Here is a 16,348-nt window from a genome sequence, read left to right as displayed (position 1 = left end):
AAACTTTGAAAAAAATTAATATACCTATCAAAAATTCATTCATTTCATTATAATATTCATAATATTGTAAGATTTCTTTCGTTACTTATATTACCTCTTAGTCCATTAAGTTCTCCCACCCAGCAATGTTCATCTTTTTGACTAATGATTGTAATTATATCATTCTTTCTAAAGCCAAGTTCATCATCATCATGTCTCTCAAAATCTGTAACAAAATTAATATGTATAGAGCAGCATTTTTCATCTTGATTCTTTCATCTTCATTTGATTTCTTAAATTAAATATGAATCTTTACTTTTATTGTTATAAGTCTGTTTTTATTATTATTAAAATCATATCGTTATAATATGTAATAGAAAAGATATTTATATCTAATTACCTAGTAAAGCTTTTGCTCTTCTTTTTCGTGTTCGCGACACATTAACATAATTGTCATGGTCTTTTGCATGACTTTCCATTGTATAATCTGCTATGAGAACAACATTATTTAATTTTGGATCGACATTTATGAAATGTCTTGCAACTTGTAAAACAGCTTCTCTTAGATCAACTAGAATTTCTAAAAGTTCATATATTAAATTAAATACAGACAAATTTTATTAAAAATTTTACTGGATGCTATATATACATACCTGTTTGACGAATATTTTTAGATTTTGCATCGTCTTCGCCATCATCATTTCCAAATAAAATTGTTTGCAACATTGATTTATTTCGCTTCATTTGACGTCTGCAAAAAGACCACAAAGAAGATATACACAAATATAAAAAAATTCAAATTATTGTGATCGTGAATTATTATTAAATAAGAATTATATATAATATATTTTTCATCACTTACCTATTCAAATGTTGTTTTGGTAAATTCGGTACTGCATCTGGATTTCCTACCAATCCGCCTTGATCAGCCATTAAATAAGCTAAATGACGACGTCGATGAGTCTCGACTAACACGTCTGTCAGTGATCCACTAACTTCTAAAGATACCTAAAAAATATCGAATTTATATTAAAACAACCTATGTTATAACATGTTTTTAAAATTGTCAAGAGAAACAATCAAGAGAAACATACATTGAATAATTGGTCCACATCATCAATGTCTCCTGGTATATCTGAGAGAGCGTTAAATATTTGTGCAGAGTTCTCCAATTGTCTCAAGTCTGTTTCTGAAAAAAAAAAAAAAAACATTTTATTAATTTATTTTATAATTATAAGTAATTGTATAAAATAATATAAATCACTCAAAATATAATAAGTATATATTAAAAATGTATACCTTTTATCTTCAACATCCCAAGCGTAATTTGGAATAAAACTATAGATCCATCAAAAAGGAACATATCCCATATTCGTAGTAATATTTTCATATGCACAACTGATGCAAATAAAGTCAGAAACCAGTGCAGAGATATAAGACTTAATTCTATGTCATGTTGCAGCAAAACATGATCTATGTCAGGAAGGTAATTAGCTACTAATGTGCGAAGTACTTTTTGGTCGGCTTGAATACCTATAAAAATAATAATAATTTTATGTTACAATTGGCATTAAATTTTTGTAACTTCAAATACTCTATAAGGTTGACACAATGTATTACCTAATAATGTCGAAGAGTAATAAGAAGCTGGTAACAAATCTTCCACTATTGTTGCCATCATCCAGAATGCATCTTCCTCTTCCAAAAGTAATAATAATGACGCTGCCATCGTACCCGTACCTTGACAGTAACTTGATATAGGATAAAAATATATTAAATTAAAATTAATATATTATGTATTTAACTTAATAAAATAATGCCGTTAAAATTAATTATATTTGTACTTTTCCATACCCAATATCAGGATATAACCAAGCTAAGGCACGCATAACGCGTCTTAAACGAGGTATACCAGTACTATGCAGATGACTAAAACATGCATTGGCTGGCATAATGCGAAGGAGATCTTTTTCTATTTGCTTATTGGTCATTAATGCATCATTACTCGATGCTTTCACTATATCTTTGTACATTATTTCCGATGAACATTTTTTCTGAAGTGCTCCTATAATTAAAAACGTATTTTCATCATAATTTGTCAAAAATTTGTATTTTTATTGTTTATACCTGACATGCGCATCCAAATTTGAGGTCTCAAGGAATGAGGTATGCCGCGGCGAACCATTTCACGTAATTTATCTGTACGTGGTAGATTTCGATCCATATTTTGCCAGGAGAGTTCTGCCACTTCTTTATTATGGCTAAATTCCAAAAGAGCAACCCATTGCAATCTAAAAGAACAAATCAATATATTTGAATTTTATCTATTTTTATACTCTATAGCTAACTTCTATAGCTCTATTTCAAATACAATTACAATAGCTATATTTTATTAAGTATGTTATGAAAATACGATTTTAATTAACCTATGTTGAGGATCCTCAACAAATGGTATTCCCAGCAATTTTTTTGAATTCTGTTCAGGGCCATCTTCTTCTTCCACACGAAAGCCAAATTCATCAAACCTAGATTGATGGAACAGTTATAAATATTAATTTATAACTGCAAATATTAATTTGTAAAATTATTTTACTACGTTTTTTTTATAAATGCAGTTTTTGTATACATTTTTAAAAAAAGTTTAATATACTTTTATACATTATTTGATATATATAAATCTTACCTATATTCAGGTTGTGAATTTGGATCATCAGGTTGATTCAATTTAACCAAGATATCTTGTGGCCACATGGATGGAGTCAATGCTGAAAATGGACCACCTGGTGCTGGCGACAAAGCCTCACCACACAAACTTCCAACTTCTATTTCGATCTCATCTTCGGAAATAGCTGTTTCTATTTTTTTCTAAAACATAAAATTACATTTAACAAATCTAAAACAAGTAATAATCAAAGAGAATTTTTTATCAATATTTTTCAAGTTCAAGACTCTATCAATATTTTTCAAGAGTTTTCATTGAAAAAAATTTTTTTAATTTTCTATTACAATTCGCAAGTTGTATGTCAATTTATTATTTATAATTATTTTTTATTAGTTTTGATTTTCGTATAATTATATTATTCATTATTTTTCTAATTCATTTTTCATTCTTTCTCTCTATCATTAGAAATTCAAAATTGGAGTCACTTTTTTAGACACTATATTCATCTGTTCATCTCTGTCTGTTTTTATTTAATATATTTTTACATATTGAAAGAGCTATGATAAATCTAACAAATTTGAATAATAAGGAGTTAACCGAATTCGATTCCACATGTTAATTTACCTCGCAGAACCCAGCATCATAATTCGAGAGAATACTTACATTATGTTCCTCTTTTCCGACGTAACCATCATGATCGCGAACATTGAAGAACGATTTGGCCAGGTCCATAATGCGTTCCCGATATAGTCTCGATTCGTCAACACGTCAGATCCTCATTGATAACTCCTTTACGTCGTGGCTTGTCAACGTCGCGCCATGGTGGAGCAGATGGAGTGGAGCTGAGTGGAGCGTTATGGAGTAACGTCACAACAACGAGAAAAAAAAAAGAAAGTGACTGCGTCACACTTACGGTAGCGTCATCTGGGAGATCTCGTTTCAAAATTCAGCCGGAACAAAAAAAAAATCTAAAAATATACGGCACGTCCGATAAGAAGCGGACATTTCTCGTGAAACATTGAAATTATTTTGTATTTCGTTATTGGGATTTTAATCATACTTCACATATCCTTTTCCAGCTTTTTTCAAGTTTCCTGAATTAAATCCAATCGCGATTAACCGCACATAAATCTTGTTCGCTAAAAAGAAAAAAAAATCTGTTGACTTATTTGTATTATCGAATGGGAATAAAACATGTACTTATAATGGGAAACGTTCATTCGTTTGTGACGTATTTCATGTCATAGCTTTGACAACTCGTGCCTCATATTCTAATGTAATATATTCTATGGTTTTTATTGTTATTATTGTTAATAATAAATTCAACGGTTATTAATTTTTACGCAAATAAACAAAGCATTTCAGTAATATTAATTGTTCATATAAATCTATTGAGAAATCAGTGCATCTTTTTGCTTTTTTAGTATAAACATTCTTTCGGAGATAAACACATCACACATTTTTATTTTTTTCTTGGATATATTATTATATATGCATTTGTTTTTATTTATATATAATATTTATAATAATTCAACGCAAATTAAAAGGAAAATCAAGAAAGATTAAAATGAAGAATTTTGCCCAAATGCTCGAAATTAATTTGAAAGTCATTATAATTTATTCTTAATATTTTATTTGATCAGGATTTTTGAGTATTAAATTCAAATGTGCTCTGCAGAAATATACCAGTTGCGCTTATTCCATTGTTGATAAAATGTATCTCTGGAATGACAATAATGTAATACTTTGGATAGACCTGTAATGTATCAAATTATATACATTTATATCATATATTTATATATATTGACACTTATATATTGACATTTATATATATTGTATATTGTTACGTTTGGTATTCACACGAAATAAATGTGCTACCGCATATTCGAGAGAAAGAATAAAAAAAAAAGAGAAAAAGAAAACTAAAAGAGAAAAAACTTCAGGGAATCATATCTTCAAACGAGAAAAATTATAAAGGTGAACAAGTTCACTAAGGTATTAACTGATATGAGATTATTACAAATGTCGAGCGAAACGCTCTCTTTTATAATATTCACCTATCTCAAGATACACAATCGACCCTTTGCCTTTGTCGAGATCCCGTTACCTGCGTTACCTCCAAAGGCAACAGTAGAGCGCAGCACCAATCGGTCGTTTGCTCCTCCTCGTTTCATCCCCCCGCATCCACCGCGAGCGAATGATGCGCCGTCCAGGAAAACATGGCGTAAAGTGAGTGCGTTGCACATGTGTCAGTGATTTCGGTAAGGGGTCAGTTCCTGAATCGTGAGGTTGGCGCGGACCGTTCGCGGCTCCGGCAGCTCGGCTGTGTCGGACATATCGTCAAGCACTTCGGGAACGGCACGTCGGGTGGATCCCACGATACTCGCCGGGGAAACACGCCGGGAACGCGCGGCACGGGGACGCACGGGAGAGCGAGAGAGAGAGACTCTCTCTCTCTCTCTCGGGACCAGTCTCCGTTCTGTCATCGCGGAATTTCATTCGACCGGCTGTTCGTTCGTTCGCGCAGCCGTCTCGACGGGTCTACCCCCTTCGACCGGGTCGCAGCAGTCCGCGGTAAATGCCCGTTTGAAGTCATCGGACGGTCGGTCACTGAAATCGGCGATTCCATACTCCACACGCGCGAGACACGCAATTCCGCGTCGATCTCTTCACCGACTGCGGGATCGGTCCTTGGAATACACGCTAACGGAAACACGATATCGAGAAACAGCTCTTGGTAGAGCTTTCTCCGACACGGCGACGCATTCCAATCTCCCGAATGTCGTGCCGTCATGGACCTAACGTACTCATAAACGTTACCTTTACGATTATATAGATATTCGTATTTACATAACGCGCGTAATACACGCGTGACGCGTGAGTGATTGTAACAATGCGGCACGATGCTGGGTCAAGAGATCCCCGATGAGAGAGGATTCCGTCAATGCCGATTTGTTTAAGACAGTTGCCTTTCTGTTGCTTCTTCTGTGTCTTCTACGTGAAGTATTTAGACACAAATCTTACAAAGACTACCGGAGTCTTTTTTTTATTACATATCGAATCTTTTTTAATTATTGTATCTTATGTTATCATAGTCATTTATATCAGTTATTACAAATGTCTCAGTTATCTACAATTGAATAGATTGATATTTATCACTCTGTATAAAATTAATCATATCATAACAAAGTTTTATAATTAACTGCATATCGCAAAGTAAATATGTTGTATTATAAAAAAATATAAAATTTTATTTTGATAAAATTTACTTGTATCAAACAGACAAGGTTGCTTGTGACAATATTTATCTGATCAGTTCTTTAAATTTTTTTTTTAATATATATATTTTTTAATATACATGTTTAATATATTTTTAATATTATATATTTATATCTTATTATATCTTATTATACATTTTTAGGTTGAATCAGTTGATTAGGAATAAACTTTCTATTAAAGCATACATCGATAATAGTCCAGTAAAAAATAGGTAAGTTTTAATAATAAATTCTGATCTAATTCTTAAATGTTTCAACTTTATAAAACATTTTAGATGTATGTGATTAACATAAATTTTTGCATATTATTTATTATTCTCCAATATACATATTGCTTGTAAGTTTTAAAAAAAGTCAAGTCCTATATATAATGATAAATAGATCAAGACATTTCCTATTTTTAGAAATATATAATAAAACAGAATGGATCTCAGCTTGTATATGTAATAACTAAATAAAAACATTCATAATCACATAGAATAGTTTAAGTGAAAGTTTATAATTAATAATGAAACAATTGTGATAATTGTTTAATTAAACTTAAATTTTGATTCACTGTTAAGAAAAAAGAGAAGATTATGAAATAGGAAAGCAGAGAAACGCGTGGAAAGAGAGATGGGTTGCGATCTCAGAAAAGAGAGCCATTTCACAAGCTTGGTTTAGACATTCTAAATATAGCTGGAGGCTCTATAGGCTTTCCGTACTGTGTCATGCCGTGCAGAGCAGCATCCTGCTGTGTTGCGTAGATCTTGCTCATTTTCCACCATCAGTATGGCAGAATGCCAATTTTTGTCTACTCAAAAGAGTATCTGATAAGTTTTTAATAATGACCTTTCCAAATTCCGTATCCATTAATAAAATGAGAAATACTATGTTTCTTTCGTTCTAGTGTCATATTATAATGCAATAATTTTCTTAATAAATAGTACTAAAATATTTTTAATTATTCATTTTAAAGATTTTTATTTTTATAATTCGATTTTATATATATAATAGTTTTATAATACGCAATTTTATTTAAAGTTCGATACAAATTGGCATTACTGCAATGGTATTTATATCTGCACTAAAGGAGATAATATTATTACTTTTTAAAAAAGGATGATTTTGTCACAAGAATATCTCAAATAATAATTAATTGTTATAGTAAATATATAATTTAATAAGAGAGATTTATACATTTGGCACTTTGTTTACAGATCATGGTTTGCAAAGCTGGTGAAAAGACTCAAGTATGTGTCGTTCAGTTTAATATGCCTTACGAGGCTAACCATAAACTTTGCACTAGCGACAAATTTTCCTTACATGTATCTACACGCGTGAAGGATCTTTACAACTATATCGAAGAACATTATCATATGCAACCGGACAGTTTTAGGTTGCTTCTACGCACGCCGTCATGCACACTGGTTATTTTAATTACAACTTTTTAAATATATAATTGCAATAAACATGTGTGTTCTAATATAGTTCATATTATATCCAATATTAGATTGATTTATCCGAGTTGAAAGACAAAACGATGGAGCAGGTTGGAGTAGATTTTTCGGTTGATTCGAGTTCACCTGAAACGAAAAATACTCTGTTTGTCGTTCATCCAACAGAACCCTTTGTTATTGATATGGCAACGTCCCGAAGAAAGATGGATTATCATCATTCGCCACCGTTTAATGTAACAGGTGCACCGTCCCTTCATCCACGATGGACTGAGGAAAATATTGTTAGGGAAGATGTTAGAGAAGATGTTAGGGATGGTAGAGAAGAAGTTAATTTCAGAACTTTTATTAAAACTGAAACAAGTATGTAAGCACCATTTAAGAATTATTTTAATATAAATTTGCATATATATTAACGAAAATATTTTTATTAGTATTTTATAATATATATCTGCATAATTTATTCTATAATTTCTTTAAGGCTATGTCGGTTTAGTTAATCAAGCAATGACTTGTTACTTGAATAGTCTTCTTCAAGCTCTGTATATGACACCAGAATTTCGTAATGCACTTTATAATTGGGAATATATAGATAGTTCAGAAAAGGATGAAGCTCTAAGCATACCGTATCAATTACAGAAGTTATTTCTCAATTTACAGGTATAATATGTGTTTAATAAATGCATTGTATATGTATATTTTTCATGTGTATGTGTGTGTTTAATATAATTTTTGAAATAATTTTTAATAATATAATCACATTTTTTACAAATAGACATCTACAAGGTCTGCAGTGGAGACTACATCCTTAACGAAAAGTTTTGGATGGGATTCTACCGAAGCATGGCAACAACACGATATTCAAGAGCTTTGTAGAGTTATGTTCGATGCATTAGAACAGAAATTCAAAAATACAGAACAAGCGGATCTAATTAATAGACTTTACGAAGGTACAAAATATCATTATGTGTAAGTTATGAAAATATCTGTAATTTGCTTTCTATATTGCTAGGAAAGATGACCGATTACGTTAAATGTCTTGAGTGTGGAACAGAAAAATCAAGAGAAGATACGTTTCTTGATATCCCATTACCAGTTAGACCATTTGGAAGCAATGTTGCATATAACAGTGTGGTAAATATTACTGCTATTTGAAATACTGCAATTTGAAATTTACATTTACATATATAAGAAAGAAGCTCTTTTTCTCGTAGGAAGAAGCAATTAGAGCATTTGTTCAGTATGAAACATTGGAAGGAGCTAATCAGTATCATTGTGAAAAATGCAATAAAAAATGTGATGCGCATAAAGGATTGAAATTTACGAAATTTCCATATCTATTAACTTTACATCTCAAGCGATTTGATTTTGATTATAAAACCTTCCACAGAATCAAGCTCAACGATAAGTATGTAAATCGCATAATATTAGGTGTGGGAAAAAGTTCGTGGCGTTTTTTTAATGCCATCTACGGGAAAAACGCCACGAACTTTTTCCCACATCTAATACTTGATCAATGAATGTTTATTTTTAATTTTGAAATAATTTCACATTATTATGATTTGTGTCATTTTAGAGTCACGTTTCCATACGTATTAAATTTGAACTCTTTTATTTCATCCACAACGAGTCAAGAATCTCCTGGTGGTGAAGAAGATATTGGTTTAGGTATCAAATGTGATGATAGTTCCACAACAGACAGTGGTACATTAGATGATGATTGTGCACCGTGTGACAACAGCCTTTCCAATAGTAACCATTCAGCCAGTCATGATCAAGACGACGATGAAGGTATAATATTATAGGTGTGATTATTTATCGAACCAATTTTCAGAATTATTAGAGGATGTGTATGTCCACCTTCAGGTATTGATATGAGCAATGGACCATCAACGTCGAGCTGTATTACTCATAATCATGAGAATGAAAAGAATCGCAGTGCTTATATGTTGGGAAAAGGCCCATACACGTATGAATTGTTCTCAATCATGATTCATAGTGGCAGTGCGAGCGGAGGTCATTATTACGCTTATATAAAAGATTTCAGGACGCAAGAATGGTTATGTTTTAATGACCAAAGCGTAACTCAGGTATGAAAATTAATTTTGCAATAATTTATTGTATTCCTTAACATTTGTTAATAATTTTTTTCAATTATGTTACATCTTCAGATAACTGATGATGATATTCATAAAACATATGGCGGTGGACCTTCGAGGGCGTATTATAGCGGTGCATATAGCAGTAGCACGAATGCGTATATGCTTATGTATAGGCAAATCGATCGTGCTCGTAATGCTTTACCTATGCAAACTGAAGATTTTCCGCAACACATTCAGGTAATATACAAATAATATACAGATAATGTATATTATTTGTATATTATATTATTTGTACATTATAAGTAATGTAAATAAAAATTAGAATTTAGAGACAAATTTAAATGAATATAATTGTAGTAATCTTTAAGTTATTTTGTAAAATTCGAATAGAATAAATTCTTAAACTATTCAATTCTTAAACTATTCATTTGCAATTGCAGTTTTAAATTTATTTAAACATAATTATTACAATTTATTTATTAATAAAATAAAATAATTAAAATTTTTGTTCAATAATTAAGATATTTTAATTGTAAGACATCTTTTGTAATTATATATGCAAAAGCTTTTCTACTCTTCTTTTTTTCAAAATATATTATTTAATACATTTATTTTTTTATCATCTTATTTATAGGAGCTATTAAAGAAAATGAAAGAAAGTGAAGATAACGATAGAAAAAATCGTGAGAAAATGTCTATACCTAGATTGAAAGTATACTGTCATCATCCAGTAGAAGGGAAATTGATGAATGTCAAATTATTTGTTATGCCTGATATCACTTGGACCGAAGCAACAGAAAAAGCATATAAGAAATTTGGTCTTGAAAATGTAGTGAGTTTGGATCAGTGTCGTTTAGTTAGTTATGAACATAATACTGATTTAATAGAATGTAGTTACGATGATCGAGAGCATGAATCTGTTGGAAATATATGGCGTTTTTCACGTCGATTCGATTTATTATTAGAAATTCGTCGCAAAGATCAAAAGTTTGAGACGTATTTACCGGGTGGTGAGTACGGAACATTGGATGAATGTGTGTGTGAAATGAATTATATACAGTCAAAATTCAAACTTTATAAATGTTATGTTTCAGGAGTTGCAACTAAAGTATTTGTCATAGACGTAACCCGAGAGGAGGTAATTGACGGTCCGATCGATATCCGAGGTTTATTGTCGCAAAGTGTTAAAGAATATAAACAAACCGTAGGAAAAATTATTAGTATGGATCCTAAGCAAATGAAAGTAATATTGCGAAAATTCCCGGAAATTAGACCAGTGGAAAATGATGATAGTGATCTTCAAACTGAAGGATTTTATAACGCGAATAAAGTATTCATATCAACAATGTATGATATAGATAATGGTAAACCTTTTCAAGAATCTACAGTACACAGAATTATAGAAAATTTTAGACATGTTATCTCTCTGCATATTCAGTTACCAGATACAAGTAAAGGTACGATTTTTCAATAGCTTACAGAATGTCAATAGTAATTAAATTATAATTACAAACATTCTAATTTGTTTTCATTTTTATGCAGAAACTTTGGAAGAACTAAATATCCCATTGTTAGATGATAAATACGAAGAAAAGGAAAAGTCTGTTACTAGTGGTCCACTTAAACTCTTTAATGAATCCGATTGGGATGTTAATTTGAAATGCAATGAAACTTTAAAAGGTGCACGAACTAATGAGGATGCTACTATACGAAATATAAGTCCTCAGTTAGGGGAAGCTGAGGAATGGAATACTCCTGAACAAAGTAATAGTGAAGATAGCAGCCTTAGTGATAGTGATAAAACGTTGGTTGGTGATGTACCAGAGGGTGTCGATATTGCACCGCTATCCCATGATTGCGGTTCAATATCGTGGGATAGCCGTGCAATATCGAATCGTTATGATTGCAACGTAGGCGTAAGGCGCAACTATAAGATTTCAAAGCGATTCGAAATAGAAAACTGGGATATTGATGATGACTCCGATTATTACTTTAGAGCTACACAATATACAGATAGTACTCAACAAAACCGTATGTCGTTAAAATCAACATTTTAATGATTATGACTGTTGGTCCCGTAATTTAATAATCTTTTTCTTTTTTACAGTACTTAAAGTATTAGTGGATAAAAGAATGAGATTGAGCACATTGAAGAAAGATTTAGAACCATTTGTGGGTGTACCTGTGGAGTATTTTAAAATTTTTCGTCTATCGAATTCTGGTGAATCAGAATGCAATTGTTTGATGGAACAACTTAGTTCGTACGAGGATGGTGAGAGACTTAATGTGAAACTTGGCCGAGCTTTGCGTAATGGAGAATTTAAAGTAAAATTATATCAACTATTAATCGACTCCACTGAGGTTTGTATCGTATTTTTTGCATGCTTAGAAAAATCTGTGTGTCATTAGTTATCAAGATTTCTTATTATGTGGATAAAAATTTTAGCCTTACAAATTTTTATGTGAATGGATTGTCTCGAGAGATATGACGGTTGGACATGCAAAAAAAGAGATATTGGCAGAAATAAAGAGAAAATATGATATAGATATACCATATGAAAAATGCCGACTTAGGAAAAAGTATTATAAAACAGCCTCAAAAGTATTTCTAAACGAACAGAAGTTTGAGGATCTCCAATTTCATTCGCAGTTTGAAATGATTGTTCAAGAACTATCAGATAAAGAGATAGTCACAGACACCAATCAGATTGTCCTGTTTGTCAGAAGGTGGTTACCAGCAAAATTGCAATTGGGACAATTCCAAGAAATTGTTATGAATAATAGAACTGTTGAAGAACTAAAAAAGAAAGTAAGTAAAAAAAGTTTTTTGTATCGATAAGAAGATAAAATGGACTTAAATAATTATTGTTCTTTTTTTTTAGCTTTCTTCAATATCAGATATTCCGGAGGAGCACATAGATATAGCAAAGGGGAAAGGTAGTTTTCCGTGTGACAATTCTGTGCTTCGAATCCAAAACGAGCATGATTGGAATGAACATCACGATAGCTTATTTTTTTACAATTTTGAAGATGGTGCTGTCTTCTTGTACAGGTATGTATTTATTATATTTGTCGTTAAATTGATATACAAAAAACCTTTTAATTTCACTAAATGTTTGGATTGTTTTAGGGACAATAGAGAAAAACCAAAACAATTAAATGCTGACGAGGTAATGGAGATCGCTTTTAAGGAAAATTCACGCTTAACGCCGCTTTCTACTACTTCGAGTTATAGTCCACGTCGAGAGAGAGCACTTAAAATATATTTGGATACTGAATGATCGTCCATAGAGAGAGAGCATCGTTCTCCTAAAAATGAGTTGCTAAATAGACATATGTGCGAACACAAAACATTTTCATATAAATTAGTTACATGTTGGATATTTACGAAATCAATATTTCTTCAAATGTTAAATGTTTTGTGTTCCAGTGAGTCTTCAGCATTTCAAAGCTTCCGCGTTCCTAAAGTTTTTGTCTTTTTCTTGAAACTATTGGATTTTTGAAAGTGTTTGAATTCATGAATTGTTATATAGTAACACATAAGTCGGAGTCTCGGTATTTATACTCATACCTGATTTCGAGATTTTTAGAATTTATATAAAATGTAAAATATGTCCACGATATCACTTGGTCTGTTGAATCAGTTTTCCATCTCTAGAATCAAACTAGAAGCAGCACGATTAATCATAAAGTAAAGCTAATAATATAGCGATGGGCAAATTGTATGAAAATTTAATGAAAAATTCATGTGTTATCAACTTCTTAATATTTTGCATGACAATATAACTGTGTTTTTGTTACCTTACTATTTTTGCGAAATCTATTCGGTTTTTTAGAGAAATCTTTATATCTTTATATATCTGTTAAAATATATATATAATATAGGCATTGTGCTCTTTGTTGAAACAATTCTACGTCTAGTATTGTATAAGAACTGCACTATACAAGAACTATTATCGATAATAATTTTGTTGTCACTTATCTAGTATGATGATAATTAGCTAGTATTTTTCTAATACGTCAATTATGGATTTGTCACTTCATAAAACTTTAATGAGTTTTGTCAATCCTTTTCGAATCTAAAACATATAATATTTTAACCTGGAAGTTGTTGTGTAATGGCGTGTGTCAAATCACTGAATGTGATCGATTTTTTTAATAACAGATGTTATCACGTATTTTATTATTTTTCAATTAACCAATGTATATTAATAATGCGGAAATAATGAAACAAAGAAAATGATTTTTTTTTTTAGAAAGAGATATAAAGAATAGGTATAATTTTTATATTCTCTCATTCCTCGCTATATTGCTGATATCGTAAAACTTGGGGCACTACTATTCAATTTACATTTGATTTATGGTTGTCATTTGTATTTTAAGATGTATACATTACATTACTTTTGCAATAGCACTCGGAAATACTGAAAATAACTCCTTGTAGGTTCAGAAGATGTGCGAAAGTGTTGTAGCTTAAAAGTGTGAAACAATGCTTTAGCTGCCAATATTTATTCACTTAGAAGTGAATAAATATATCGTGGAAGCTGCTTTCGATTGATTTTCTTTTCATGTAAAGATGAAAAATTGATGAACTAGACCAAGTGATAACTTAATAGTTCTATTGTTGCATCTTTATTTATTTTGTTATCCTCTATTAATCGTTTTATTTATCATTTGAAGCTAAAAACTTCATGCATCGTTTGATCATCGTTTTTATAATTGTTGAACGAAGAAAAAAAATGTCGATACGGATACTATCTTTTAGCAAGGTAGAAGAACATTGAAGGCAGCGAGCTACATTTGATTATTTTTGTGGATAAGTTAATTGGAAGATCATGGAAAACATCTCTCTGGACATGGATATACAGATTGTGTTTGAAACTCTCTAATTAGCGATCAAAGATTATTCTCTGTATAATATACTGAAGTTATGAAACAAATTATATTTATAATTATTAACAATGAAATATTGAAGTGTCTAAATTTGTCTTGTTTAGATCACCTAGTTTATAATAGTTATTCCTTATTATCCTTATCCAGTTTTGTAGGAATATATGTAAATCAATGCATGTTTAAAGTATTAATAGAAACTTTGAATTTTGTCCTTATCAATATAAAACATAATGTAAAAAGACAAATCAAAAAATCAATATTTAATGGAATTACAATTATTAAATCATCTAAAGTTTTGACATAGTTAATAGAAAGATATTACAATTTTCAATAATATTTATTAATTTAGCATAAAATTCGAATGATTAAAAACTTGTACACAATATAAGTTCTTATAGAACGATAAAATTAAAATTAAAATTCGATTCAGTTAATCGATAAAATTCAATCAATAGACATAAAGTAAAATTCTAATTGCGTATAATTTGTTTCTATTAATCTATTTTCTTTCCATGTGTCGATAAAAAATTCATAATTCTCTCCGTGTTAATAAAATGATACAGATATCGATGAATTAATCGACAATCAAATTAATCGGAGTTTTAGTAGAAATTACCTTATTTTTTAAAACGATCGAGTTTTTGAACCAACAATCATGGTTCAGAAACATGTATCTAGAGGTGATTCATTCGCTAGCTGGAACACACTGGAATTTGGAACTTCAAGCATGATGGCACTCTCAACTGTATGTACAACATATATTTTCAGCTGACTCTCTTTAGTTTATTTCTTCACATGTAGCAACATGTGTCACATTTGTCGATAGAAATACAACTTTGCAAGTGTCAAGAAATTCATTGCGAGTGATACCGAGTGGAAAGTGGATACGGGTGTACATTCGACTGTACACAATGACACGAAATGATACCATTATTACGAAGGTACTGATAATCTGATTGCTTTTTATCCAATCTGTCGACTGAAAGTTCAAATTATTTTAATCTCTACGTTTTAGATGGAACATGTGGAAGAGAGTTTAAAAGATACCTTATACAGAGTCGAAATAATCGAGAGAAAACTTAAGACGAAATTACTCACTACAGAAAATCGAGAGAAATTGGAGAACGAGCTGGAGGAAGTCAAGGAAGTTCTCAGACGAAATGAAAAGGAGTTGCAAAATTTAAGAAAGGAAAACTCAAAGTCCTTTATGATAGCAGCATGCTTAGTCTTTGTGTGTTTCCTTATTTACGGAACATATTTGTTGATTTTTGGAAATATTTAACACCTGTAAAAAATTTATATTTATTTATTTATTTTTTGTAAGTTTTTAATATGTTGTACATCTGTCAGGATCACAATTTACAAATTGTCAATTATGTCAGGCTTTATAATATATACATTGAATTTATTTTATAAAATGTATGTGAAAATGAAAAAAAAACTTTAATTTTGATATCTTTTTTACTATTAGTCAATTAGCTACATGTATAATCATCATATACAAAATAATATTGTCAATAATGTAACGAATACCAACCATGAAATATTTCAGTAGAAACATTATTTAAAAGTAATGTATCATTAAGATATATATGTAAATATATACATATGTAATATATACATATGTAATACTATTGTAATAAATATATTTTAGATGTACTACGCAGGTGCAAGAATTTGCATAACTTTTGAAATGAATAAAGCGAGTTTTTTTAATTTGTTGCTTGATCAATCGTATTATGTGCATATGTTTTTACGAAGTAAACTTGTATTTGCGCACAATGTGATTGATCAATCGATGAATTAGAAAAACTCTCATACTTGCCCAAGAAATGTATACCTGTATGTAAAAACATATATACTTTTTTATGTAAAAAAAAATTTTATTTTCACATGTTAACCAATATAACAATTAAGATAAATACTCTGTTTCATAAACTAGTTAATATGTGTTTTAGATATTACACACAACATCAATTTTATGTGTATAATATATAT

The 16,348-nt window shown here is 30.5% G+C and overlaps 3 protein-coding genes across 9 annotated transcripts in view; 2 read left to right on the top strand and 1 right to left on the bottom strand.

Annotated features, from left to right (window-relative positions):
* The window catches only part of LOC108690704 (small G protein signaling modulator 3 homolog), a 5,191-nt gene extending 1,436 nt beyond the window's left edge, over positions 1–3,755 (bottom strand). The window contains exons 1-13 of one of the 2 annotated variants that reach the window (XM_018198129.1): positions 3,702–3,755; positions 3,305–3,609; positions 2,663–2,844; positions 2,406–2,504; positions 2,107–2,270; positions 1,834–2,044; positions 1,600–1,730; positions 1,279–1,512; positions 1,074–1,168; positions 842–987; positions 633–730; positions 380–559; positions 95–205 (exon numbers count right to left, since the gene is read on the bottom strand). In XM_018198129.1, the coding sequence (XP_018053618.1) occupies positions 95–205; positions 380–559; positions 633–730; positions 842–987; positions 1,074–1,168; positions 1,279–1,512; positions 1,600–1,730; positions 1,834–2,044; positions 2,107–2,270; positions 2,406–2,504; positions 2,663–2,844; positions 3,305–3,373 (1,720 nt within the window). In that variant the 5' untranslated portion in view covers positions 3,374–3,609; positions 3,702–3,755. Of the gene's footprint in view, positions 1–94; positions 206–379; positions 560–632; positions 731–841; positions 988–1,073; positions 1,169–1,278; positions 1,513–1,599; positions 1,731–1,833; positions 2,045–2,106; positions 2,271–2,405; positions 2,505–2,662; positions 2,845–3,304; positions 3,610–3,701 lie in introns of those variants that run through there. The other variant, XM_018198131.1, reaches the window with a different exon arrangement.
* A 1,104-nt stretch (positions 3,756–4,859) lies between these two features.
* LOC108690755 (ubiquitin carboxyl-terminal hydrolase 47) lies at positions 4,860–13,169 on the top strand. 6 transcript variants are annotated; one of them, XM_018198207.1, is made up of 19 exons: positions 4,860–5,215; positions 6,063–6,131; positions 7,119–7,151; positions 7,245–7,328; positions 7,412–7,718; positions 7,837–8,015; positions 8,131–8,305; positions 8,368–8,489; positions 8,570–8,763; positions 8,932–9,146; positions 9,222–9,445; positions 9,527–9,694; positions 10,092–10,467; positions 10,552–10,914; positions 11,000–11,488; positions 11,565–11,818; positions 11,904–12,266; positions 12,340–12,509; positions 12,588–13,169. In XM_018198207.1, exons 3-19 carry the CDS (start codon positions 7,122–7,124, stop codon positions 12,736–12,738), a joined length of 3,864 nt encoding a protein of 1,287 aa, XP_018053696.1. In that variant the 5' UTR covers positions 4,860–5,215; positions 6,063–6,131; positions 7,119–7,121; the 3' UTR covers positions 12,739–13,169. The 6 variants fall into 6 exon arrangements, with proteins under 6 accessions (XP_018053696.1, XP_018053693.1, XP_018053692.1 ...); XM_018198204.1 differs by having other exon boundaries at positions 4,860–4,902; positions 7,119–7,328; XM_018198203.1 differs by having other exon boundaries at positions 7,119–7,328.
* Positions 13,170–15,064: 1,895 nt separating this feature from the next.
* On the top strand, positions 15,065–15,805 carry LOC108690736. Its single transcript, XM_018198174.1, has 3 exons — positions 15,065–15,095; positions 15,177–15,291; positions 15,366–15,805. Exons 2-3 carry the CDS (start codon positions 15,262–15,264, stop codon positions 15,630–15,632), a joined length of 297 nt encoding a protein of 98 aa, XP_018053663.1. The 5' UTR covers positions 15,065–15,095; positions 15,177–15,261; the 3' UTR covers positions 15,633–15,805.
* The last annotated feature ends 543 nt before the right edge of the window (positions 15,806–16,348 follow it).

This window comes from Atta colombica, unplaced genomic scaffold (genome assembly GCF_001594045.1).
Source record: "Atta colombica isolate Treedump-2 unplaced genomic scaffold, Acol1.0 scaffold35, whole genome shotgun sequence".
Taxonomy (NCBI): domain Eukaryota; kingdom Metazoa; phylum Arthropoda; class Insecta; order Hymenoptera; family Formicidae; genus Atta; species Atta colombica.
This window is presented reverse-complemented; position numbering and strand designations above follow the sequence as displayed.